This window comes from Lathamus discolor, chromosome 1 (assembly GCF_037157495.1).
Source record: "Lathamus discolor isolate bLatDis1 chromosome 1, bLatDis1.hap1, whole genome shotgun sequence".
Lineage (NCBI taxonomy): Eukaryota > Metazoa > Chordata > Aves > Psittaciformes > Psittacidae > Lathamus > Lathamus discolor.
The window spans coordinates 126,716,183-126,743,634 of NC_088884.1; the positions used below are offsets into that span (position 1 = coordinate 126,716,183).

General features: G+C 41.4%; 1 protein-coding gene and 1 long non-coding RNA gene across 2 annotated transcripts; one reads left to right on the forward strand and one right to left on the reverse strand.

Moving 5' to 3' along the window:
* Positions 1 to 814: 814 nt before the first annotated feature.
* Positions 815 to 25,865, reverse strand: SCRG1 (stimulator of chondrogenesis 1). The gene is made up of 3 exons (XM_065665246.1): positions 25,813 to 25,865; positions 2,416 to 2,678; positions 815 to 869 (listed from the first exon to the last, which is right to left on the reverse strand). Exons 1-3 carry the CDS (start codon positions 25,822 to 25,824, stop codon positions 815 to 817), a joined length of 330 nt encoding a protein of 109 aa, XP_065521318.1. The 5' UTR covers positions 25,825 to 25,865.
* Positions 11,787 to 20,127, forward strand: LOC136007353 (uncharacterized). Its single transcript, XR_010609649.1, has 5 exons — positions 11,787 to 11,862; positions 12,267 to 12,330; positions 12,433 to 12,629; positions 19,147 to 19,324; positions 20,069 to 20,127. It is a non-coding gene; the product is annotated as an uncharacterized LOC136007353 (long non-coding RNA).
* Positions 25,866 to 27,452: the final 1,587 nt, after the last annotated feature.

The following is a 27,452-nucleotide window of genomic DNA, read 5'->3' on the forward strand; positions in this document are numbered from 1 at the left end:
CTTGATTTAAAAAGCTGCTTAAGTGTGGATTTTTATGTTGCCTTAACAGACTAAATTAGTCCTGTCTTTAGATGTCTTTCTGGATATATATATATATATATATATGCTATTGTAAGTGTCCTAGCATTTTTAATGCTCAATGTTAAGCCATTTAAGGTTTTACAGAGTGCATAGTTAATGCAGGTGACCAGTTACACATATAAATCTGCTTTAGTGTACTAGTAATGTGCATTTTGCCTACTTCCCCCCACACCTTCACCCCATGGAACTTTTAAATGTGAAATTTTGCCTTTCGTAGGTTCATGTAATTTTAAGATGTTTCGACAGACTGTGGGAGCCTGTCTGCAGAAGTGCCGGGGACAGAGTAGCTTCAGCTTAAAGCAGCATTAAGTGTGTGATGGCAAAGCAATAGGAAGCTGTACAGCAGTGAGTTGCTACAAGAGTCACCTTCCTAATGACATGAAGGCTTAGGCTTGAAGTTTCTTCATCCAGACTTGTTGAGAATGTTGGGCTGAGTAACAAGAGTTAGGCTTTTTGCTGGGGGATGAATATTAGAAAGCATTACAAGCTTGTACAGTCTTTTACACCATTATGGAAATTTAAGTCAGCTACCAAATTTGAAAGGAGAACTTATTACGTATTTGAGATTATGAAAAGGTATAGAAAAGATTTTTTTCTACAGTGTTAAAAGAGGCACTGTCTTGTGGTTAGAATGAAGTTTTATTCTGGTGGTGGTTTTGTTTTCCCCCTTGAAAGCATTATTATGTGATTGTAGAATGATGTCTGTTGTCTTCACTGGCAGACTTGATATCCATCACTGACTGTTGCAGGGGATCACAAAAGATATCTTCTGTCCAAAGAAAATATCCCTGAAAGATATTATCAGATATTTCAATAATTAGATCATTGGCTTATCAGAGCTTTAATGTGGCATCCATGTCTAGTTGTTGATTTTTTAGCTTATGATGGGGTATACATAAGATTGTGGTGTTTGTGGGTTGCACTTCCAGCAATGCACATCCAGCCGCAGGTCTAGATGTAGATAGATACTGCATTTCTACCTCTGCTGGCCTGATCTGGAAGAGATGGCAAAACTTTTTATTGCCTGAACAGCGCAGACTCCACCCTGGAATTTTATCTTTGAGAAAGTAAACTTATAAAAAACATAATATTATATAAAAACAGCCGAAAGCATGCACATGCATACTGTTTAGTGCAACTTGTCCTGAGAGTAGTCCTGCAGCGTAGGTTGTCTGTACCTCAGGATGGTTCAAGTAAAACCTTATGTATTTGTATCAAAGTAAGAGGCTTTATTAGGCTGCTCACAGTTCAGAGATTGAAGCTAGACACCCAAAGTGTGCTTCAGGGTGAGGATACCATAGCTGGTTTTAGGGAAAGTGAAAGATGAGAAACTTAAACTGTTCAGTTTGAACATGAGGTGTGTAGCTGCAGAAGTCATTCTCACTTGGTTCAGACGTAGTCCCCTACAGGTGTGCTGGAAAGTTGCCTTTTATTGGATTTTAGGGGACATCAGAAACTTGTGTAGTAAGAGGAGCACAAAAAGAGAATAAAGTAATTTTTGCTTGCCTGCATAATGCCATTACATTCTAGTGTCCCTGAAGCGTTAGTAAGTTTTGCAGTGTTGATATTTTTAATCTAAATTTCCTGAATACAAGATGTTGCTGGAAAGCTGAATTGCATAATACATCTTAATACATTTTATTACTTCAAGCCAGTATGGGCTGGTGGTGTTTATTAACTTAATATTAATTTTGTTGCGACGTACATTCTTTCTGTAAAACAACAACAGCAAAACCCATGTTCAGCGAGAGCTTCACCATTCAGCTTTGTCAGCAGTGCCGGCAAGCTGGGGAAGTGTTTATGTTCTTAAGCTGAATCTTTACCCTCCCTTGAAGGCATTTGTTTGTGAGCCTCTGTTCTCCTTTTTTGCTTTCCTACTTTAAACAGCTGTCTTTACAGAATCATATATTCAACTGACATATGTGCATATGCCTTAGACTAGCGATACAGTTCCTTAATGTGTAACAGAAATCTAATAGTTTTGTTTATGGTCCTGAAATCTTTGCAAAGTGCTGTCAATAAGGATTTGGTGTAGTTCTCATGCTCAGTTTAGATCTAACGGAAGAGTAAAAAGTTGGGTGATTTAAATGCTGAAGTCCCCTATAATAGGATATGGAGGTTTACACCATAAGCAAGTCCTAGGTGAGACCCTGGAAAAAAAACCCTGAAAACTGTCAGTGGAGTAGGTGATTGGCTCTCTCAATATTATTTCAAACCATGTGAGGTGATGCATTTCTTTAAAATGGTTGCTTATTCCATCATGTAAAACGATGGATATATAATGAGCAGTCACACAGAGCAGTGCGGGTTTATATAAAATGAGTGTGGTCTTACTTCGGGCAGCAGAGCAATTCATTCCAGCTGCAGTAACAGATCACGTCACAGCCCTTCCCTTCCCAAAAGTGATTTTGCAGACCATCATCGATTTGGCGAAGGTTCTCTGTGCCGTTGGGGATGCTGTCACAGCTGTGGTCTTTGAGGGCTCTCCTGTGACAAGAAGGATGCCGGGAAGGTGCCGCAGGGGTACCCAGGAGGGTGCTCAGCAGAAGCAGCACTGAGACCATCTTCATTTTTGCCAAGCTTCCTGTGGCAGGGTGCTAAAGAGAAATAAGGTACGTGACACCAGTATAGCTGCTGAACAGATCCCCCAGTTTGCTCTCTGGCTTGCATCTCTCTGTTGTCATTTTTTCCTGTGAACTTTTAGAGGCGTTTGAGCCTGAGTGCTGGAGAGTGTTTTCTCCTAGGAGGTAAATAATATTGCAGCAGAACTGATATTCATTGCGTTCTGTACAACCTTGGGAATCCTTTCATTGGGAATTGGAGCTTCTGTTGCTGGCAATTTTGTTGTTTCTGTGGCCTCTCACCTTGAGAAAATTGCTTTGAGCTGACCGTGTTCTCTCGGTGGTGTGAGTGACTCTATCGATTGCTACTAAACCAGGGGAAAAGGTCTGGCTGTGTTTCCTTGCCTTCCTCGCTGTGTTGCTTCTCCAAACAAGAATCACTCACATAGAAATAATACTATCTTTCCCCATCAAAGCTGTGGAAAAGCTGTATGCTGATTGAATGTTCCAACATGGGCTGCTGGAGAAGCTGAAGCATTAACAACAGCAAGGAGAGCTGAAGCTCTCTGCAGGGCTGCCAGGTGCCACTGTCCTGGACTGCAGGCTCTGGTATGATAACTGCATTACTGAGAATTTCTTCTCTTGTTTTCTATCTTTTTTTGGTACTGCAACCTACTTAGTTGAGTCTTGCTGCAGGAGGTCATTATGATTTAATTGGCTTTGTAAAAGGTGGGATAAATTATCCCTTAGGAAACTCTCCTGTCAGTGACTAGGCTTTCTGTCATCTGCATGAGCTTATTCAACGCTTGCTGTGCTATTCTGTGCTGCTTTGCACAGAGCCTGGCCATGCCACAGAGCTTCTGATAACACCTTTGAATTGTATTCACTTTTAAATTGGCATTTGGAGCAATGCTTCAACCTAGACTTTATTGGTCTTAGGAAAGAGAGTGGGGCTTTTACCTTTCCTCATGCTTGAATGTAAGGGATCTATTATCTTACTGAATTTAAATAGGAATTCTGTTCTGAAAACTAACACAAAGTGATGGTGAGCTCTCCCTGAGTGCTCCTCACAGTACTTGTGTCAGCCTCAAGCCTTTGTCATTAACATGGACAGTGGGATTGAGTGCGCCCTCAGTAAGTTTGCCGATGACACCAAGCTGTGTGGTTCAGTTGATACGCTGGAGGGAAGGGATGCCATCCAGAGGGACCTTGACACACTTGTGAGGTGGGCTGATGCCAACCTTATGAAGTTCAACCATGCCAAGTGCAAGGTCCTACACCTGGGTTGGAGCAATCTCAGGCACATCTACAGGCTGGGCAAAGAAGAGATGCAGAGCAGCCCTGCAGAGAAGGACTTGGGGGTGCTGGTCGATGAGAAAATGAACATGAGCCAGCAGTGTGCGCTTGCAGCCCAGAAAGTCAGTCGTATCCTGGGCTGCATCAAAAGGAGAGTGACCAGCAGGTCAAAGGAGGTGATCCTGCCCCTCTACTTCACTCTTGGAGTACTGCATTCAGTGCTGGGGCCCCCAACACAAGAGGGAAGTGAACTTGTTCAAGCGAGTCCAGAGGAGACTACCTACAGCTGGTGTGCCTCTCTTATGGAGACAGGCTGAGAGAGCTGGGGTTATTCAGCCTGGAGAAGAGAAGGCTCAGGGGAGACCTTAGAGCAGCTTCCAGTACATAAAGGGGGCTTACAAGAAATCTGGAGAGGCACTTTTTAAAAGGGCATGTAGTGACAGAACAAGGGAGAATGGCTTTAAACTGGAAGAAGGCAGATTTAGATTAGATATAAAGAAAATGTTCTTTACTGTGATGGTGGTGAGATACTGGAACAGGTTGCTCAGAGAAGTTGTAGATGCCTCATCCCTGGAAGTGTTCAAGGCCAGGTTGGACAGAGCCTTGGGCAACCTTTTCTAGTGAATGGTGTCCCGTCCTGTGGCAGGCGGTTGGAACTAGATGATCTTTAAGGTCACTTTCAAGCTTAACCATTTTATGAAGGAAGACTGTGCTGCCCTTCACCCTTTTGGTGTCACTTTGGTGACAATCCCCGAACACAAAGGCACTTTGGTGTCAATCCCCTAACACTACAGTGTTATTTATAGGATGGCTGTAGTCTTTATTGTGAGGCTGAAGAATAGGCTGCTCTAGACTAACCCAGAAATAACCTGGCATAAGGCAATGTCTGACCAAAGGCAAGATGGCAGAACTATTATCTAGATAAGAAAAAATATAAGGCACGCCAGTTATAGAGGCCAATTAATGGAGTCCCACTTGGGTTGCTTTTTTCAGCTCTTGAGATCACCGTTAAAAACAAACAAAAAGCTATTATATGTATACTTTTACTGTTTTTTGTAGTTATTTTTCCTGTGTAGTTATATCACCACCATAGCTGTCTTTCCAGTCTTCCATTTCTTTAGCCAGTGAATGACATGCCAGAGACTGTAAGAAAATCTGGGAATTTAAGTTTGTACCAGGGATAAAATATGACACCTTGATGCTCTTCAATTATATTTTTCCATGGGATTTTGAGCAAATTTGTTTTTTGAACACCAGTAGCCAAATAAAATATTAAAAAATGAAAATAAGCCTTTGTGTATTTTTTAACTTCCGTTTTAGAAGCAAAATTCATTGAATAATTCCTTTTAGTTTCCATGAACCTGTATGTGAACTTTTGAGTAGGAGATGCCTATAAACCACTAGTAATGGGGCCTTGGGGATCTATTTTTTAATTACCTTAGAGTGCAGTATTGAATAACATACTGTCTTTATTAGGTTTAGACCTCAAAACTACTTCTCAGATAATGTAAACATTGTTCTAACTTTGCCTAATGTTGTTTTTTAGTCTTGAGTAAAGAATCTATAGTATTATAATAATGGTTTTATTTTGTAGGAGTATAAACACTGCAGTTATGAGGGTTCTGTTCAGAGAAGTCTAATGCCTGTAGAAAGCAAGTTTGTTTATACTATACCTTGATAAATGCCAACGTCAGGGAATACAGTTTAACATTCTTCTGTTCAAATAATTGAGCTTAATTATTTAAGCATTTAATGGAAGAAAATTTCCATGAAAGAGATATTTTAGGAAACTGGGGGTTCATGCCTTTGTTTCCTGTGATTAGATTATTCTGTGAGTTCTTCCCCTGAGGACGAGGTGTTCATGATGTCTTGCTCTTATGTAAGGTTTTGGTGTTTGTTTTCATTCCTAATGATATGGGTGATATTTCCCTACCTGGAGCTCAGCTGGAATGCTCATTTGAGTCTCTTGCCAGCTGCCTGCCTGCTTGCTCAAAATCTGTAGGAATTCATTCTGTCCTGAATATGGGCAGATTTTCTGTAAACTGTCAAATTGCTAGATTAAAAAATCATTACCTATGATTTAAGGTAACTCACTACTTTCCTTGGAATATAACAGGATATTGCTGTAGTGCATCGTTGAGAGGGTTTATGTGGGTGACTGCCAAAATCAGTATTAGCAAAGTCAGTATGCTGGTGAGCAGTGGTTACACAGCTTTGTTAACAGGTCACTTAAGCATCTTACTGATGCTCAGCATTGCTGCTATTCAGAATAAATATTTATTTTTGTTATTATTTTATTTCTGCTTATTTTTCCCCCCCCCAGATCATAACCAAAAGGAATCTTTTGACTAAAAGACCTTTCTCCAAAAGGTTATTTCTTCCCTGTGAGAGAACCCTCCCTATTTGCAGATGAAAGATTGCCAAGGACCTGAAGTGTTTCATCATCTCCCTGCACTGGATCGATGCTGATAAACTCGGAAGACCTTTCAGATGCGGCATCTTTTTCTGACAAACTGCTGCGACTTCTTTTCTCAAATAGGACTGCACAGATGATGGAATGTCACCAATTGCCTGGGTAAATAACAGAGCTAGTACACGCATATTTATTTCAAATGCACATTAAAGACCTTATCTGCTTTTGCATACCACAGAAACAGTCTTTTCTCATAAAACAGATCAGGGAATTAAGGTGAACAAATACAATCACTAAGGTGACTCAAAGCCTCATTGCCTCAAGCGCCCTCTCTCATTTCTTTACTGTATAAAACCTTCTGAAAAGGTAGCAATGCCAATTGTGCTAGGCCTGACCAGGTTGCTCAATCAAGATTATATTATTTGAAATTCTATCAGGAGTAAAGCCATCTGAAAATACTGAAAACAATCTCCTTGCATTTGCATAAGTTCTTTCCAGTGAATTACTTACTTCAGTTACTTTGACGTGGGGTACGTAAAGTTGGAGACCAAGTGCAGCTGGGAATACAAGTGCTTTGAAATAATTTGGAGTTTTGTGTAAAGGAAAATGCTTAGTTTTGGAATGTGCACAGTGAGTCAGGAATCAGTGCTACCCTCTGCTCATTCAGCTAAAAGTGTTTGAATTACTCTGCCAGGCAATTTGGCACTATATAGTCTTTGGATCTGCTAGATGCAGAGGTAGTCAGAAAAGACCAAAGATTAAAACACAAGTTTCAGCCTTCTTGGCCAAGAACAATAGAGTAATACTTCACAAGATGTACTGCCCTTTAAAGGTCACATGGTATTAGTAGGAGCTCAGGTGTTAGGGGATAGAAATAGTGAAAACTGAGAAATGGCATGAAATGTGTATTTCAGCATCTCTAGAGATCCTGCATGTTTGCAAAAAGATAAAGATTTACAGCCTGGTCTATCAACCATTAAATATAGCCTTCAGCATTATTAAGCAGGCTGCATCTCCTCCAGTTGCCTGATGCTGAAAGCAAAGAATATGTAATTAGTACACTTTTGGTGTAAGATCTTTTAGTCTGTGCAGTGGCATGTGCTGGGTTAACAAGTTGCACTTAACATGAAATTAATATGTATTTACTCCTTAATGCACATCGAGTTCAAGATATAAAAATAGATATCTATTCAAAATAAAATGTCTTTTATTGTTTGTCAAGTTTCCATTTCAGAAATGCCTGTGTGTTAGTGCATAATAGTTGGGTTTATTAGTGCAACCTGAAGAAATCATTACACAAGAGCTGCATAACTGATAATATTATGAAGAAGTTCTTTTCTATTAAAAAGAAAAAAAAAAAAAGAAAAATCCCTCAAATCTGTTTTGCTTGAACAGTTGGTGCATTGTAAGGACAGCAACTATGCCACTGAGGATGAATTCAGTGAATTACTGCTTTGTAATTAGCATCAATACCATGATTCTTTCCAGAAAGTGAGTTCTCATTAAAACCCATTTCGTTTTCTTAAAGACAGCAATTCATGTGAATGTACCTCTCTCCATATTCACCAATTTTGCAATAATATTGAGCACTGGAAGGCAATATAGTATATTTAATGACTTCAGATGTTCCTATGTAGCATCCACCTTTGAATAAGAGCAAGATAGTAAAAGAATTCTCTTTAGCTGGATTGTATCTGTGCATCTGTCTTGAAGAGCATCTCTTGCCTACGATAGATCTGCTTCTCCCAAATCTTCGGCATGTTCCCATATATATTTCTAATGCTGGACTCTGTAACTAATATCAGCAGAACAAGTGCACAAGGATAATTTCAGGAACAAGACATACCTTTCTCTTCTGCTTCACTCCCTTCCACTTTCTTGGCAGCTGTATCTTTTTAGATGTGTCCAGAGAGAGCTAGAGCTGGTGGGGATGAGAAGAGGGAGGGAGGGCTGATGGGAGATGCTGTACAAACAGCTCTTTGTTTGTCTTGACTTTTGCCTTCGATTGATGGCTCTTTTGTCCACCGAGGGGCAAGAGGATGGGCTGGCTTCAAGACCTACCTCTTTCAGTCACTGGCAACCTAGACTAGGGGCAAAAAAATCAACATCTTTCCAGCAGGAAGCAATTAGTTCATCCAAGATGAGAAAGTGTCTTCTCAGAGAGCAAAGCATATCATCCAGAAGGTGTCTTGCTGTAGAGCATAAGAAGGCTGGAGAGAGCAGGAAGGAGATGGCTCCCAGGAATGCATAGGCAGAACAACATGGTTGCTGGACAGATGCCTTATCTTGCACTGGGCAGAGAAGAGCAACCTCAGGCAATAATTTACTTCCTGACTTTGGGATTCTTTCAGGTTTTTGAAACTGAGAAGATTGGAAAAACTATAATTACTTTAACGAGACTGCTAGTGCAGTATACTCAACAGTGTCACACATTGAGTTCCTTACTGACCAACCGTTTAATCGAGAAGTAAAGCATTACATTGAACGGTATTACAGAGGAAGTAATTTTAGTCTAATATAGCTAATTAAATAATCTGGTACCATGAAAACACATAACGAGTTTCTTAGATGGAATTGAGGTATTATGTATTAATGAGAGAATGATCTTGAGGGTGAAGTGTGTGCCCTCATATTTGTCTTGCTATTTTGGCCCTAATTCTATTCCTAGATCTATTTTGTGATGTGAATAGAGAAGTATGGTTGCACTTCAGCTGTTGAGCTGTAATTCTCACATTTTCTGGTTCTCATCTGGCTCACATCATTCTGATTCTGATGTTGTCTCATAAGAATTTTACTTTTTTCTATCTGTTGGGCTGCTTCCAGTACAGAGGTTCGTTAGGAGTACAAAAAGGTGCCTCTGCTTAGCTGGCTGTCCTGGGTTCAGCTCTAACAGTTAAACCATGACGCTGACTCAGTTTATAATTTGATGTCTTAGGGCTTGTTCAGTTGGATTTATCATATGCCAGAAGTGAACTAGGGCATCTATAAGAAATGTGCATCCCATCTTCTGCTGTCTCAGCAAGCAGAGTATGCGAAAGGCACAGATGCTTAGAAGCAAAGCTCTTGAAACTGCACCCACCTACTCACAGTGGTCCCATACAGCTGGGCATTCCCCCTCTCTGCTGGAGACAGGCAGCTGGGACAGCAGAAACCAGGATGCATAGTTGTACCTCTGCCTCTAATTCAGATTGGAAATGTCAGGCAAGACATTTTTTTGCCACTTCTCTTGCAGGCATGGTGACTTAAAAGAGGAGGGAGGAGGTAGCAGTGGGCAGCTGCTGTCAGAACAGGAGATTCTTGCCTTTCCAGGCTGACAAAATGCCTGGCGCTGCCTCTCCTTTCCAACAGAAGTGTTTTTCTGGTGCAGATCCTGGCCATGGCTGTCCCTGCCTTAAACGAGATTATCCTAATGCCTTTGGGAGTACACACTGTTCCAGAGCAGCCTTGTACCGCGGGAGGAGGCTGTGAGCCTGGTGTGGTTGTACATCAACAGAGGACTGGCTGCAAGCAGGGCTAGAACTCGGAGGAGGGAATGAGAGCATATTGTGATGATGCTCTGAATTTGGATGCCTTTTTAGTTAATTGCAAATAAATTTTGGTATTAATAATTTGAAGGTTTTATGAGAAGATGTAATGAAATTGCATTAGGATTATTCCTTTCCTGTCCATTTCATTTCTCTTGTGTTTTCCAGGGAGTAATCCGTGTTTCCAGAAGGTATTTTGAGAGCCCTGTTTGGACAGCAGTCCAGCGTACTGATAGTTTTGTTTATGAAGTGAAGTGCGTGTGGGATATTTCCTGCAGAAAACGCCCTGCTGCATTTTGAGAAAAGACAGTTCTAACAAAGCTGATGTTTAGCTGGTGATATTTTACCTTCTCCCCCCATAGCTCCATGGATGATGTTTTCAGTCACTGAATCATGAATCGCATTCCATTCCTTATGCTTAGAGACCGTGGTTTAGAAGTACACACACCCCTATTCCTGTCTAAAGAGGTATGGAATATTAGGGGTAAGATGCAAAGTAGAGGTCCTTTCTTGTGGTTTGGTTTATTTTTTTCCCCTGACTGGAGCTGTTGGAGCCAGCAAGAAGTGACGGCCCATGAGGAGGCAGTGGCAGATGGAGGCAGGAGGGGGTGGTGACAGGGTAGTAGCAGCAGCAGCAATCTGTAGGAGAGAAGTAGTTTTCCAAAGGAGAACGGCCCCTGGTAGGGTGAGAAAGAAGAAAGAAAAGGCAGCACAGAAATGCAGCTGCAAACGTGTGGTGCTCTCTGACATACAGCATTACTCTAGACTAAATTTGTATAACATGCCTTGGGAAAATAATCTCACTTTTTCTTTTTTTTTTTTTAACTACTCAACATTTTAAATGTGCTTTGTGTTTTTAATGTGAGCCACGGAGGTTTAGCTTTTTTTCTGCAAACAAAAATCACTTTGCATCTTACTGTACCACTGGTATCAACCTCAGATCTCTTCAGGCTGACAGTGAGAAATACTGATGATCCTTCATTCACGTTAAAACTGCTTAGAAGATAACATTTAACATGCAAGTCAGCTGGTTCATTAAGACATAGTGTTTATATGAGAAGATCTATAAGGAACCTCAGAACCTGATTTTGAAGGATGACGCAGTGGGAAAGTCTTCTGTACTTGAAGATTATAAGGGAATTGAAGTAAGTATTGTAGGGATACATAAAGACCTCAGAGAATTAATGCTGCAGTAATGACAGTGCCAGCACAGCTAAGATGTTAACTGCTTACAGGATCACAGTGGGTGCCTTGGAGTCACTCTTCAGCAGAACGGATATTTAAGCAAGGATAAAGATCTTATATGCTCATTTTGCAAATATTCACACATGTAAAACAAACATAACTTGCGTTGCACCCCTCATGTCAGGCTTTCCATCACTCAATGTCTATAATGTCAGTCAGAAGAAGTATTTGAAACAGGTTTTTTCGTGCTTTTACTTTGTGTCATTTTAATTTTGCGTTCTTTGTTCTGTTGACGATTGTTTTCAGGAAATGTTTGTGCTGTTAAATATTCTATCATTGCCTTTGCAGTTCCTGCGTCTGATACTTTGCTTTATACCTTGTACCTGCATTAGCCTGGGGGATTCATCTGAGTTTTCTGGAGCACTGTTCGTTGTTCTGAAGAAATTGGGAGACAGCAGTTCTTGTTCATGCAACATTTCTTCTGTCTCTTCCCTTTAGTTTTGGGTGCTGCTTCCAGCATCTGTTCCCAGAGTCTCAGAGCTCCTCTGTTTCTTCTCATTCTGATTTTTGGTTTCCTGGTTTTGATGTTAGTTTTCTCAACTTTTTCTGCAGCCTGTGCTTGGTTAAAATATGCAACACAAAGCACTGGGGTAATCAAAGTAATCTTCTAGTGTATTTCCTCAGATCAATGGTCTGTTGGCATGCTCAGGCTGCTGCTGCTTTTCTGTGAAGGCAGAGAGGATGCAATGTATCGAGAACCTGCTGATGCTATGGACTATCAATTCCAGACAGGCCGAAAGAGGTAATGTTTTGTATAAATATAAAGTCTGGTGTCTCAGGCTGGCAAATGAATCCGAATGTATTATGGAAAAAATTGTCTAAATTGGGAAACTGTTCCCAGTTAGCAGCCATCACAGATATTGGCTGTCTGACACCTAAAAATCCATGGCTGATCTGATTCTTTGCTGATTCAGAATGTTATGAGGTTTTGTTTGGTTGGTGTTTTTTTTTTGGGGGGGGGGTTATTTGGATTTGTTTGGGGTATTTTTTACCGCTTTGCTAGGATTTAGCTGTTAATACGTCAAGGCACCTGGCCTTGAGTGTGTGCAGCTGCTTCTGCAGCTGCTGAAGTTGGTTAGTGCCAGGAGTCTGATAGAAAACAGAGAGATACCTTTGCCTCTAACACCTGTGCTAATTTCTCTGTAGTTAAAGACAAAAACTGAAGAAGCAAAACAAACAAAAAAACCCCAGCCCTAAACTTCTGCTGGTTGTAAGTCTGATTTAGTTTTCCTTTTTCACCACTAAAAGCATTACAGATAGCACACTGATTTTTTAAGTCCTTGACCGGGGCACTGCCTTTTGTCTGTTACAGGGTGGCTCTGATGCTGCTCAAGGCTGCTTGCTGGGCACTCAGCTCTGGAGTGTTGCAGAGAGACTGTAAAGGCTTGTCCAGACCTCAGACTTTTACCCTTGCCGCTCATCCACGTGGTCACTAACAGTACAGCACAACTGGAAAGTATCAACTTTGTGTGGGGCAAAAACATCTTTGTCAACAGGCTGGCCAAACTGGTGAGGAGAGCTTTAAACAAGGAACAACAGGGGAGGGAGATGGCTGAGAACTGAGGAAGTGGCAACCTCAGGAAGCTTTCAAAGAACAGGAGCAGAGGAGGGAAACCATACATTTAAAGGTTAGGCTGCCATTCAAAGGGACTGGAGAAATAGACTGTCAAAAAGAGCACGATGCTCAACAGAAGCAAGTGCAAAGTCCTGCACCCCATGCACTTGGGCAGGCTGGGAACCAACTTAGAATGCATCTTTGGAGTGTAGGACCCGAGGGTCCTAGTGCACACCATGTTGAACATGAGCCAGCAATGGCCCCTTTCAGCAAAGAAAGCCAACAGTATCTTGGCCTGCATTAGGAGTGTTGCCAGCAAGTTGAGAGAGGTGATCCTTCCCCTCTGCTCTTCACTGGTGAAACACACCTGGAGTGCTGGATCCAGGTCCAGGTGACCTAGTATGAAAGAGATGTGGACAAACTAGATTGAGTCCAGTGAAGGGCTACAAAGGTAATTAAGGGACAGGAATATCTATTGTACAAAAAGACTCTGGGAGAGCTAGGACTCTTCAGCCTGGAGAAAGGAAAATGTGGAGATCTATCTATCTAAAAACACCTGGTGGGGTTTGGGTAATGTTAAAATCAAACTCTTTCCAATGGTGCCCCATGACAGAACAAGAGGCAATGTGCACCAGCTGGGATACAGGAGATTCCTGATCTAAACATAGGATCTTTGGAGACTTGTTAGCTACAGGAGATTCAAAATCTAAAGAACTTTTTTACCTACGAGGAAGGTCACAGTGCCCACAGAGGCTGTGGAGACCTCCTTGGAGATACTAGAGACCCATCTGAATACAGTACTGGGCAACCTGCTGTAGCTGACCCTGCCTGAGCTGAGGAGTTGGATTAGACAGTCTCCAGAGGTGCCTTCCAACAGAGGTGCCTTCCAACCTTAGCTAGTCTGTGATTTTAGCCCCATGCACAAACGGAAGTCAGTTTGCAGTTCAGCATAGGCTCCAGCACTCTAATCACTTGCACTGAGTGCACCGTCTTGAGTAAGCTCATGTAATTGTGGTTTGACAAAGCACATTTTTTGTTTGCTGACTCCTTATCAGTCCCTATCACTTTTCATCAGGTCATAGCCCAGATGCTCTCTGAGAGCAGCAACCTCCCTGCACTGTGGCAAGTGACTGGATATGCTGCCATTTGTTTCTGATAAGTATGAATAAAGAATTTAGTTTCCTTATGAGCCTCTGATGAGGGATTTTTGCCAAAGAAAACACTTTCTGAAAACTGAAGTACTGCAATAGAAGCTGAATCACCCTTATCCACTTAGTCATGGTTCATCTTACAGTAATGTTCTTCCTCCTGCTTTACCTGCCAGAAATGATTTTGGGCATATGAAAGCTGAAAGGACTTCTGCCTTTGAGTCTCAGCAGAACCTCTTCATATGTTGATAGCTAACAATACGGTAATTTCAGGTGCTTATTGAGAGGGAAAGGATTTACTTTTCTAATAACTAACTTAAGAACCGTAACCATTCCTCTAAGTACTCATCCCATTTTTGCCAAGTTGTCCAAGGAACTCTTACCTTCAGCATCTATTACACAGTCTTTTGGTAACTTCAAATTAATTTACAAAGGTTTTGTGTCTTTAAAGGGTTGCAGCTCCTGAGTAGAACTGCTGCTATCTGTACTAGGTCTTTATGATTAGTACAGCTGCTGATAGCAATGTTACCAGCTTTAGAGATAATACAAAATTATTTGATATACAAAATCTAGCAGATCCACTAATATTAATGAAGCTAAGAGTGTTCGTAGCTGTGTGCTTAGATTATTTCATATCTTGTGAGATGAAGACTTTGGAGACTTGTTAGCTACACCTATACATGTACCCCAAATGAAGCCCCACACAAGGCATTTAGATGTTTCATCCAAGCATTACTGCTCTTGGTAGATACAGCATTCTGCAGCCCTCTGAAATATGTCTAAACCAGGTAGATCCTTGGTTCTTAGGCAGATATGGCTCTATTAAAGGACAGAGATGGAGAGAGAAACATCACCATAACCCCATTTTGGGCCTTCTCCATGAGAAATGAGACAGTGTGCTTTACTCCTGGAAGGGCTGGCTGTCTAAAGTATGCCAGAGACCCTAGGCTAAATACTGTCTGGGATTTTCCACTGTAATGAATAAAGAATTTTACTAAAATCACTTTTGAATCCAGATTGTTATTCTGGACTCAAAACAAGTCAAAACATCGGTGTCTTACGCGTACAAGCTACAGATTGCAGTCATAACCGACATTGAGAAAGACTGCTCCCTAGACTTTTGGGTAGCAAAACTTTTTTTGAAGGCTATTAGACTTGACACTCACCAGAGACAAATAATATGGTCTTACTTGTAATGTATGTCAGTGCAGCTCATTTTTAATCAGCTCTAACCGTGAAAGAACACTTACTGTTGTAGTTTACTATCATTATAACCCAGAAAAATCCACAAGAGAATGTTATTTCTGGAAATGTGAAAATCAGTTTATCAATCTTTATTGCTGAACAGGATCAGAGCGGGATGATGATGATTCTCTTGTTGAGGTATACAACTTCCAATGAATACCTTTCACATTGTTCTCCCGGGTTGTTACAGTCAAGAGCCTTACTTTTCTGATGCTATTTTGTTTCCTTGGTATTCATAGACACTAATTAAATTGGAAAAACAAATCATATGCTGATATTTTCATATGCCACTTTTGGTGACCCTTAAGTCAATAATGACTATATTTGTACTTTGGTTTCTGTAAGGAACAGTTTATTGGTAACTCCTTCAAGGGTACTTACGTGACTGCTTCATCTCTGAATGTTTCTTCTCACCACTGTAAAGAATTTCCAGAGCTTTTGATGCTGCATTGGGTATGTCAAGTCTTAGAGTAGATCTTTGATTTCCAAGGTTTGATAAGAATCTACATATTTACAAGGTATCTTTTATGAAATATCTAATATATCTGTATATATACGTCCTCAGCTACTTCTTATGCAGTCTACCTTGATTCACTGGAATGATTGAGAACTTAATCCAAAGAATAGTCAGAAATGCTTTCCAGACTGTCCCTGGTTCAATGGAGACTTAAAAGCTTCTTATTCAGAGTATCTAGAACTGAATTATTATTTTATAATCTTTGCACAGACCCTTGATTGTATTAGCAAGACCTGGCAGTTGAGTGTTAGGTAAATATTATGCAACTCTTCAGTTTAGACCTAGTAGAGTTCAACATGTTTTGACAGTCAGTAGCTCAAGAAAGAGGACAGTTTTGCATAAAGCAAAATCTATGAAGCAATTTACTGCTGTCTTCAGCAACTTTGGTACCAGTTAAGCTGAATATATACCCAACACATGGAAAAAACAAAAACAATTTGACCTGAGAATGCTGTGTATATTGATGTAAATGTTTATATAAAATTAATAGTGTATGCATTGCCCTATGCCTGTCACCACCAAATTAATGAGGACCTATCTTTCTCCTTAAAAAAAATTTCATCGCCATATTTGCAAGAAAGCTGTATGGGAGTAAACCATAGGAACTGTTCCATCTGGGAGTTTGTTTATATATCACAGCATAAAAGTTTAATTGTCTTTATGACATACATTTACAGCAGAGTTCCCACTAGATGATTAATATTTCTTTTGGGGGGTGGGGTGTTTATGATCTCCTTTTTAATACTTCAGACACAATCACAGACAAACCTTTCTGTCTGGTAAGGTGACAACCCAAGTGTGAGCATTCTTCACATTTCTTGGGGCATGCTCTTTAAGGAGAGTGCTGGTTAATCAGTTCAAAAGGTTAGCCAGTTCCCTGTTTCTTACATATTTTTGTCTGTTTTGTTGTCCTATAGTGGGACTGTCTCCCTGGGATTCACAACTCAAGTAATAATGATTACTTGAGTTGTAATTGCATTTAACCCCTCTTGCCAAAGCTGTTCCTTACTGTTGAACTTCGTTAATTCTGAGCCAGTTTTACCAGATTGCTTTTGTCTGTACCAGCACATTAGCACACACAATTCAGGGACCTGAAACATAGTCTGTCTCAGCACAGTCGCTAGAAGAGTTTATTCAGTTTGACAAATCTGTGCTTAAAAATAACTGGCATGCAAAACAGAAAACTGACTTCTAGGTGGTGAATATTCCCATTTATAAATTCATCATGAGGGGTTCATGTTTGAAAGCTGTTTGCATTAAATATCTTGGGTTTGCTTTCTCACCAACTGAATAAACATAGGAAGGCTTACTTAAATCCTAGTCCTCATTCTGCCAGTTCTTGAGGGCTTTTAGTTATCCAATAGGAATGTAATTCATTGTTAATTGTATACTATAAAGCTGGGTTTGCTGAAAAGCGTGAAGACTCTCTGGTTTGAATACTCCTGCAGTGTTTATTGTAATGCCCTTTGCTTGCCTTCTGCATGGTACATCTTTATGTAATTAATGACTTGGTAAATTCTCTTTTTGGATAAGGATTCATTTCTGCTCTTGTGCTGCTTAATGATGAGCCTAATTTAATGTGAAAAATAAACGTAAGCATAGCTGATTTGCTCCATTTTTATTTTTTTTTTCACTATTCCATTCCTATTGCTGTCCTATCACATGTAAAGTTCAGACAACACCACCACCCCCCACAAGTAATTAAACTGTAAAACTATGAATGCTGTTTGCAGCACACCATAGCAACATATCAAAGGTGCATTCTGAACTGGAATAAACCAGCCTTCCAGTAACCACAACTTATCCCTGACTGGTCACACTTAATCACTAGGTAGGTAACAATTTTGCTTAAAAAGTCACTTTGATAGGCATCGCATACTGCTTTAGGCTTTTATGTTGCCAGTTTATGCTTTGAAGAAGGTACATGTCATTTATGTGTTGTTTGGCACTGCCTGCTCAGTGACTTGGATTTGTCTGAAATGTAAACCCCAAGGCTTGGTTCTGCCCAGGGTGCCTAACAGAGGAGGGGTATAATGCTTCCCTATACCAGCTCCCTTGAACATATGCCCTTGGTCTGTTATCATCATTAAAAGTATGCAAGACCTATGGGATGAGGAGGTAGAAACTGTGAGGAACTTCCTTCCTTGATGACTTGCCCTATGAAATGAGTTTTTAGCAAAAAAAGTTTTGTGCAGAAAGATTAGTCCATAAAGGGTAATGCTGCTGCCAGATGAATGGAGAAGGTGTTCCTGCACAAGATTAAAAAGCAGAGAAAGATGAGCAGAGAAAGACAATACAGTTCAGGGAGATCTAAAGTCTGTGGCTGTATTCATCATGTGAAACCTTTCTTATTAAATATACCAGGGGTTTTAAGACCTCTCATAGCCCAGTAGTTTTTGGAGGCAGAAGCTGAAACTTTCTCACTGGAAAAGAAAGCAGGAATCTGATCTTCTCTTTGCTTGAGCTAGGTAGAGAACCAAAGTTCAGTGTTAGCCAACTTTACCAAGATAAGAGAGGCAATTCCTTTCTTTGCAGCTTAAGAGAGTGGTCTAAGCAGTCAGATATAGTTTGCGTAGGAAAATTGGCAGCTGTTGTGCTTTGCATAATTCCTTTTCTGTTTATGGAAGGGAAGAAGGGGAGAATAACTTGTCTCCCCTACAGGTAAGATGAGCTGGCAATTGCAGATCAGATACCTCAGTTCAAGATGGCCAAACTGAAGCGTGACCAGTTCCAACCAGTCTCATCTTTGTGGTCATGATGGATGAGCTATTGCATGAAACATGGCACAAAGCCCTGGGCTGGGCCCTGAGGGCTAGCACTGGGAGGAATGCTGGGTTTTGGGTAAAAAGAGTTTTAAATCACAGTTTTAGGTTAAAGTAATTAAGCTCTTCTGTAACTGTGGCCTGTTACTGATTAAATTTGCAGCTTACATGCCAATGATTTAATGGTGACTCAAAAGCACTACTTTTTTTAAACATATTTTCAGGCATGCATTCTGGTAGTTAAATGCATATGTTATTAAGCATTAATCCCCTTTGAAAAGCAGGAGAAGTTGATAAGCAGATAAGTGGAGGTTTGGCTAATAAGGAATTATTAAAAAATAGATCTTTTAAACTTTTTTCATCCTGTCAAAAGTAAAAACATAGCCAAAATCGTGACTTGCTTCAGGTATTAATGGCCAGCAGAGAACAATGCAACTGCCACAGAAGAAAATGAAAAAGTTATCATTTACTGAAGCTGGTATTCAATTCTTACACACACCATCACCACCACCCTATACAGGAACCCTGACATGCAGACATTAAGTCTGAAGTTTGCAAAATTGCATCACTCCTTCCATCCTTCCTGAGCCTCTACTTAGAGGAAGGAAGTTACAGCAATGCGCTTTGTCTCTTCAGTGGTGGAGAGAAAGAATGCCCCTAATGCTATTGAATTTAGGATTCACGCCAACTCTGCCATTTAAGAACGTGAAATTCAAGACTACTGCCTGATTGCTCATTACAATAGAAAGTACTTTAAAAGGTTCATGGCCTAGTTGAAGATCTGATGTCTATCTTACAGAGAACCTGACAGGAGCCTCCGATTTGAATTGTACCCCAGTGTACCCCAGTGTAAATCGGGAAGGAAAAAGGAGGCATCGCAGGAAACGTGTGCATAGAAAATGTAACTTGTTACTGTATCAGAAAGCAGTGAGGTTTCTGTTATTAACTTCGGACAGCTTCAGCTGCAAAAGGCAGTGGTAAGTATTACAGTGCAGAACTGGCTTTCCTAATGGACGTTTCTTAAACAGACTGTTTCATGCTTTTCAAAATGAATTCTCCTTTAAAATTATTTTTTAGTGAAAGCCTGACTTGTACACAACCTTTTTAGCTGATCAGAGAGGTGGGAGATGTCTGTGACTTCCTGCTGGGTTTTTGCCTGTTCTGACTGCGCTAATCACACCCTATTGCCATGAGAAATTACATCATGATAATTGTGAACCTGTCCACAGGATTAGTTTGCCAGTGTAATCGTCATACAGGATGTGTGTATAGTATGAACATACATGTTTCTGTAAATAATATGGTGTATTTTATCCTGCCTCCCTCTGCACAGCTGCAGAGAACATGGGTGCCTCCCTGCTGCCCTGCCCTGAGGCTTTGGCAATGCACAGCCTGTAAGAGCTGGTACCCACAGGTCACATCTTGCCTCCTCCCCACACCTGGGATATCCATGCTTCATGTGGTGGGAAATCTCTAATAACAGCTTGAACTTCTGGGAGAAGATGAGGGAGCTTGAGGGTTAAGTTTCTCCTTATTAGTTTAAGAGCAACCTCTGTCCTTTGGCAAGGTGGAAGTATATACATTCTGATCACTTCCCTTTGAATCCCTCAAAGGAAACAAAATTAGGTAATTGGCATCAGATTGAGCACCTGTGGGATATAAAAGATGATTATTCAAATAACTGTATTAACTGTGTGTAATCAGGATTCCTTTTCCCCTAGTTTGGAAATCCACCTACAGCAGTATTGTGGCTTCTCAACAACTTGCATGGTGGTCTTCAGGTGTACTTTTTTTGCACAGACACACACAGAAACTCCAACCAGAATAACCTTATTGAGTCTATCAATGAAAAATTGAAATAACTTCACTGTGATCAATATAGAGATCAGGTAAGGTGCTCTGCATTTGTCCTGGTTACTTAATATTTTCCTAATCCAATTATTTCTGATTTTGTTAAACAAGAGAAACAAGCCTCCTCAAGATGTTCAGTAACGACAATGCACAGACCCATACAACGGCTCGAGTAACACCTCGCACCAGCACAGGCAGGAGGTGGATCTGCTGTAATCAGTTTAGCAGCAGAAGACATGTGGGTGCTGGCAGACCATGCTGGGCGTGAGCCAGCTCTGTTCCTCAGTGCCTGACATCTACTGAGGAACATGAGGTTATTCCCCTCCCTGCGCTTATGCAGCAGCATCTAGGGTACTACACCTGGACTTGGGCTCCACAGTCCCAGGGGGAGGCAGCAAACTGGAAAGAGGCTAGTGGAGAGCAGCCAGGGTGGCCTGGGGACTAGAGACATTGATGTGTGAGGAGGGGCTGGGTTTGGTCAGCCTCAGGAGGAGAAAGCTTTGGGGAAACCCCCAAATCCCCAAAGATGGGGAGAAGGATCAAGGAGATGGAGACATGCTCTTCTCTTGCTCTCATTGGAGTGTTTCTTTGAGACTGAGCCACAGCACGCTGGTGGTAAGGAGACCCCCACTCAAAAACCTGGTGACTCTCTAGCAGTTAATTAGGAGCGATATGTGTTTGTTGTGAGCTGCTGAGATAGTTAACTGCTGGCAGGTCCCAGGGTGAGCAGGTAGAGCCTGGGCTGCCTGGCTGCCCTGCCATCTCTCCCCATCTCTGTCTAGATGGAAGCATTGCTCTTGGTGCTTTCACCCCAGAGTTATGCTGAGATTTGGTGGTTCTAGAGTTGTGGGTTTCTTGAGTTTTCAGTGTTTGGTTGTGTTGGGATTTGTTTTGGAGTTGGGTTTTTTTTTTCTTTGTCTTTTTTGTTTGTTTAGGTTTGGTGTGTGTGTGTGTTTTTTTGGTTTTTTTTTACACTATTGCACCTTTCCACCAACTTTTTTAATTAAAAAAAAAAAAAAAAAAAAAAAAGGCCAGGCTATTGAAACTTGTTATTTGGTGCCACCTGGTGTTTAAATGACCAGCCCGAAGAAGGAACCGTGCCGGAAGGGAAACGGCCTAGTATTTTGGGAGTTTGGGAAGAAACCATTGCATGATGCGGTAAAGCGGAGCTACAGCTTCGCTGCGCCTTTCAGGTGGGGAAACGCGCACAAACCCAGAAATCTCGGTTATCCTAAGTGGCTTCCGGATACTGGTGCTTCTCTTACGGAGAGGCGGGCAATTTTCACTGAAATTCGCCAAGACAGACGGCAGAGGGCATTCCTGAATGCCTTAAGCATCGCGGTTTGTTTCCCAGCAGAAACCTGAATTTCACTCGTAGGGTATATGCATCCTTTTCCTTCAATCTATACACCCAGCCCCTCCTGCCCCTTTTTTAGCTTGACGATGGCTGTGGTTATCATTAATTCGGGATTACTTTTTTTCATTTCTGCATATTTTCCTATATACCTCCTGTATAGAAATAAAGCAAAATATTGCAAACAGTCTGCTCTATCTGACATGATGGGAATGTACCAAGCAGAAAAATACTAAAATGTTAGGCATATGGTTGATCAAGCCTAAGCTTCATAAAGAATAACAAAAAAGCTCAAAGCCGTTTTTCCCTCGTTACTCTTCAGTTACAGCAAAAAGAGTCAGCAGAGACGTCCTTTTGATGGGAGTATTGCTGGTTTTACCAGACCCGGTGGACTGCCCTTTTAAACCTGTAAGACTGATCAAAAGAAAATGCTCAGCTACTCTAATACTTTATAGGCGTGTTTCACTCTTGTACTGTTTAATTCCTGATAGGCGAGTTCAGGACTAGACTAATTTACTCCTGGCATGAAGCCTGGGATGTAACATGCAAAAGAGCACTATATAATAACTGCAATTGGACAGAGGAGCGTAGGTCAGCACATGTTTCACACCCCTCCTTTTACTAGTGGAGTCATGGGGTAAAATCTACTCTTTTTGCCAACTTTGGTGAAGGTGTAAATGCACAGGCACAGTGTAATGGCTTTAAATCTTGGATTCCTACTTGTATGCACCAGATGGATCTTGTATAAATGTTCCACTTTACAGCATGTTAGCATTTGCTAGTAGTTAGCTGGAGGTTATAGCTGCCAGACTTTTCTGTGGCAGTTTCCAGGCTTAGAAAAAAAAAGGCAAAAAAGAGAAAACACAAACAGACAAAACAATCGCCCACACAGGAGGGAATGTCAGGATAATAGATAAAAATAGTTTTAAGAATTGCATGTACCTATATTTGCTCTTGAGCCATATTTGATTTGTTTTGTCCTGGTTTGAACTACATGGGGTACATGGATTTTAAGACTTGTAAGGAAAACTAGCTCTGTTTATCAGTAATGATTGAAAAAAATCTTATAAATGTTAGTGTATCGTACACAGGATTATGGTTATCTTGGGAAATGTATATATAGATGTATATGTGTGTGTGTTTTTCTTAAAAACAAGTCTGGAACCTAGATAGTTCCAAATTAGTCATAATTTAATTTGATGATATAGGTCAGAAGTATTTTGCAGCATATGCAGTGCCATATATGAAAGGCATTTGTGCCATATATGAAATGCATTTGTACTCTCTGCATTTGCTAAATGCTTTGTCTTTGCTAACTGGAAGTATAAATATTACAGACTATATCTTTAAGAAGTGACAATGTGCGTTTTAGTAGGCTATGAATTCTTGCCTTGAGTTCAAATTTGCTCCTCTATATACCTGAGGCATATACTAGTGGTCTAATAAAATATGCTTTAGAATGGCTGCTTTTCATATTCATCCCTTTCTCTTTCCCTTTCCTTTTTTTTTAGACTTAAAATTGTGATTGTCGGGGGAAAAAAAGAGGACAAGGAGGTTCCAAAAGTGCAGAATTAAAATTCACCAATTTTATGATGCCCATGTATACAGTATTGGCTGGGCAAATATTTAAAAACAGGGCAAAAAAAGGTCTTATCTAGCTGCTTTCTCTGGCTTCCCTTCTACTGCCTCTTGCCTGCTCCCTCCCACAACTCATACTCCAACCATCAAACACATTTTTGTTCTCATAAAAAGCACGTCAACACTTTAATTCCATAATTACCTCTACAGGTGTATAGTAAGACCTGCATGACGGTGCTCCAGTGGCTTGCAGGAGGATTTCATTTCATCAGAGAAGGACAGGACGTGCATGTGGCACTGCTGTGAGCCCCACTGAGGGTGAGGGACACCTCCTTTTTCCTCACTCTGTCCCCTAAGTGTGTCAAGAAGCAGAAAAGCTTGCTATAATCCATCTGCAACCCTGAATGGCCAATGCCTCTGGAGGCATGGAGAGGAGCATCCAGCCTTGTTTGATGCACTCCTGAAAGTGAGGGACTGCAAAACTCCCTCTGCCTCGGGGAAGACCAATTTCAATCATGCTGAAGGTGTCAGAAGTGGCACTCCTGGGCTCCCATGCTGTGGAGAATGACACGTGTGCCCGGTTTATGTGCTGTGAGCGGTCCTGCTGAAACTGCTTGTTTCAAATTAAGCAGGTACTTACATACTTTGGGGGATTAAGCAGGCAAGGACTGTGTCTGTCCTCTAATAAACCTTGGCAGTACCACTGAAGGCAACGGGCTCTCAAGAGGCGATGCTAGCTCATAGCATTGTGATTTTGTGCCTCTACAAGGGCAAATTCAATGTCTACTGCTGTAAGGGGAAACTGATGATGTTTTTTTCTTATATTCCTCATGTACATGAAGAAGGAAGCAGTTATGGTAGTGACCATAGCCAAACGTCACAACTGCATCTATTGCCTTTTTCTGCACTATTCTGCATTATTTCTTTTGACACTATTCCTGAGTTTAACATCAGATATGGTCTCGTGCACTATTTATAGTTGATAAAATGTCACCTCTTTTAAAATGCAGTGAAAAATGTCTGGAAATTTAATAGTTGCACTTCCCACCATGGAAAGCACATTTGCAGAAAAATGAATGGTTACCAATAGCTCTAATTGCCAGTCTGATCATTAAACTTTGCCTTGGGTCAGCCTTTCACTCTGCCAGAAGACCATTAAGTACAGATTAAGGGGCCGTTGCTGGCATTAACTTTGGACTCATAAGGCATCACTGTTCACTAATACTGTGCATTTTATTTGAGCAAGCTTCAGCAGTGGAGCATTTTTCTCAAAACTCTCATTAGGAACTGACTTTCAGAGAGACTGAAGGCAGTAATCGGATTATTCCCTTCCCGCTAGATGCGGAGGATACAGGCTTCTGCTTGTCTTGTGCTGCCGTTGGGTCCCTCCCTGCTTCCTTCAATAGCTGAGGTACTGTTGAACGCCCGAGGTCTAGGGGCTGTGTCCTTTTGTGCCGCGAGGGCTTGCATTCCCTCATGCTCTCCGCCAGCGTCTCCTTACTGGAATGCTTGGTGGAACATTTTAATCATTGGAAGTGTTCGCTTCTGAGCTCACCGTGCATTTTAGTCCTGCGCTGTTGGCCAGGATTGATATATGCGGGAGAGGAGAGCTTTAAAAGGCCTTTGGATGTGGTTTGCTAAAAGCTTATTTAGCGTGCGAATGGTAAAAATACCAAAACGTGTGTATCGTGCCGGGCCGTGCACGGTTTCCAGGCATATCTTACCGATAAAAAGAAATCTTTCCTGCCTGTTGAATTTATGGCTGAGATAGCCAGATTACTAGAAACACTTATGTGTTTAATCTTTTCATGTTTGGAGCAGGAGAAGGTAGGACAAGGAAAATGCAGTGGAATTGCTTCTTATTTTGTGGAGACTGTAAATTCTGTTATGGGGAATGTAATAAAGAAGCAGCTTAAACAAAGAGAGTGGCTGTGTGAAATTGCAAAATTTCCATTGGGTGAAAACAAATCCTAACTTTATGTACATTTCCCCGGAGAGATGTAATGTGAATGCTTACAGCTGTTTTTAGTTTCTTATTCCCTGATTAGGTTTAAATTAAAGGAAGGATGTCATATTGAATTATGAAGAATTACTTATTTTACATATTTTGGTTTATACATACCTTCTATCACAGCCTTGCAGTGGCACTTGCAAGGACACATTGAACATGTGCAAGCAAATAGTATTAAAGTATACTGGCTGCAGTGTAGTGGTTCTGACAGAAAAAATGTGTACAGCTTCCACATCTCCCCCACCGGTGCCTTCACCAGGAAGGCAAAACCATCCCACCGTAACTAACCTTCCCTTGCAAGATAGGTCTAGGGAAGAAGGGCTGTGCCTTTGGAAAACCTCCCCTCTACTCCAGGGTGTTCTGCTGAGGGACTGGCAGCCAGGAGCATCTCCTTTGACCTGGATCAGCGCAGTTGAGCTCCCCAGGGCAGCCAAAGTGTCCAAGTCTGAGCAGCGCCTGAAGTGAGCTGAGCAGGAGGAGAGGGAAGGGGAGGAGCAGATGCCACGACTGGCTGGGCCATTCCTAAATGCAGGCTATTAATGTCTGCTTTCAGCAAGCATCCAGGCAATCCAGCAGCCCAGAGGTTTGAAATCCACTCTCTGGAGAGATTTATATCTCTCTTCCAAAGGGAAGTACTTTCTTGCTGGAGAAAATGGTATTGTGTGACTTACCTGAGCAGTCATAGCTATGTGGCATAGCTCAAACTGCACGTAGATTTGCTTTTGCTACAGATGAAAAGATTAGAAAAGCTCAGTCTGAACAACGAGCACGCTCACAGGTTTTGAAATTGGTATTAAAGTGTTCCATGGGATGCTTTGACTGTCATTCTTGCAAATTATCAGCTCTGGAGGAGATGAAAGACATAAAGGATTCGTTAATGAAAACTAGTCTGGTAAATACATATATATATATATACACACATGTATATTTAAAATAGAGCAGGAAAATAGAAATAAAATTAGTGATTTGGACAGAAAAAGTGCTGATTTGGGTAAAGGGGTTTACAGAGTTATGCCACATAGTGCAACATACCGTTTGGGGTTGGGATCAAAGGGGAAGAGATCTTCCAGGAGGGTGGCTGTATTTTGCACAAGTGAACAGCCTGCTAGCACAGCCTCTGCAAGTGCAAGTTGCAGCGAAGATGCTGTCCCACTGCAGCTGAAAATCATGCTCGTCTTAGATATGCAAAGAGCTGAATGTCCCATCTACATCTTTGCTTCTGTAACTGTCTCTCCTTTTCCTTCTCTGTAAGAGGTTGTTTATACCATGCTATGTTTGTGAGTGGAGGACAAGGAGCCTGCTGCTGACCTGCAGGGTGATTGCATCAGAAAGAAAGGGTGATACTCAGAGCAGTGTGGTTCTCAAAGCTGGCAGACAGGGAAAAGGAAGGATGGAAATAGCGTCGTGAGAAGCAGTTTTGGCATGAGCCTCCAGGCATCCTGGGGAGCAGCACCTCTCAGGTGCTCTTGCCTTGGTTTCCACTGGGCTTCCCTAAATGCTCTGTCCCCCAGTCTCAAACAGCAGTAACCCTCCCTCCTGTGAAGACAAGGCATTTGGGCAAGGTCTGTTGGAAAGGAAGGGGAGACCAGCTCTGGAAATGCAAACAGCAGCAGGGTTGAGGGGGGAGCGCTGCAGCCTGCTCTGGGGTGTCCTGGAGGCTGAGGTCTCCCTCCGTGCATAGGGAGGAAGAGGAGGCCATGGAGCAGCATGTAAGGTGAAAGCTGCTGGTTGTCACTGAGCTTTTGAGTGACACTGCTTTAAGAAAAAGAAAAATAATAATCATGGCATTGTCATACAGTACAGCTGGCCATTCACTTATAATTAATTGGTGTGACTGTGAGAGTAATTCTCCTGTCCTACCATTCCATCTGGAACAGAAAGAGGTGAAAACTTCTCAGCGTGTTTAGAAACATCTCATCTGATGACCCCTCTGGTGACCATAAGCACAGCTCCAGGCTTCCATCATCCCAAGTAAATAATAGTCTGAAGATGATGCCACATTGTGAATTTGCCAATTATAGTGTGTAACACTACTTCTAATGTTCTTCAGACAAGTCCCACTTCAGGTCTAACCTGTGCCACAGGTCATGCAGAAACCGGAACCTACAAAGCTTCTGCAGGGGCTGCCAGCCATGTCCTGGGCCTTATCCTCTAGGAACTCAATATATCTTGTTCTGTAAGCTACCTTGCCTTAATGTCTGATTCATCACCTCTTTTGTACCTGCCAGTATGTAAAGTCTTTGGTATACCTGTAGTCTCTAGCTTTGTAGTATGATGGTGATGATAATAATAATAACAAGAATAATAATCA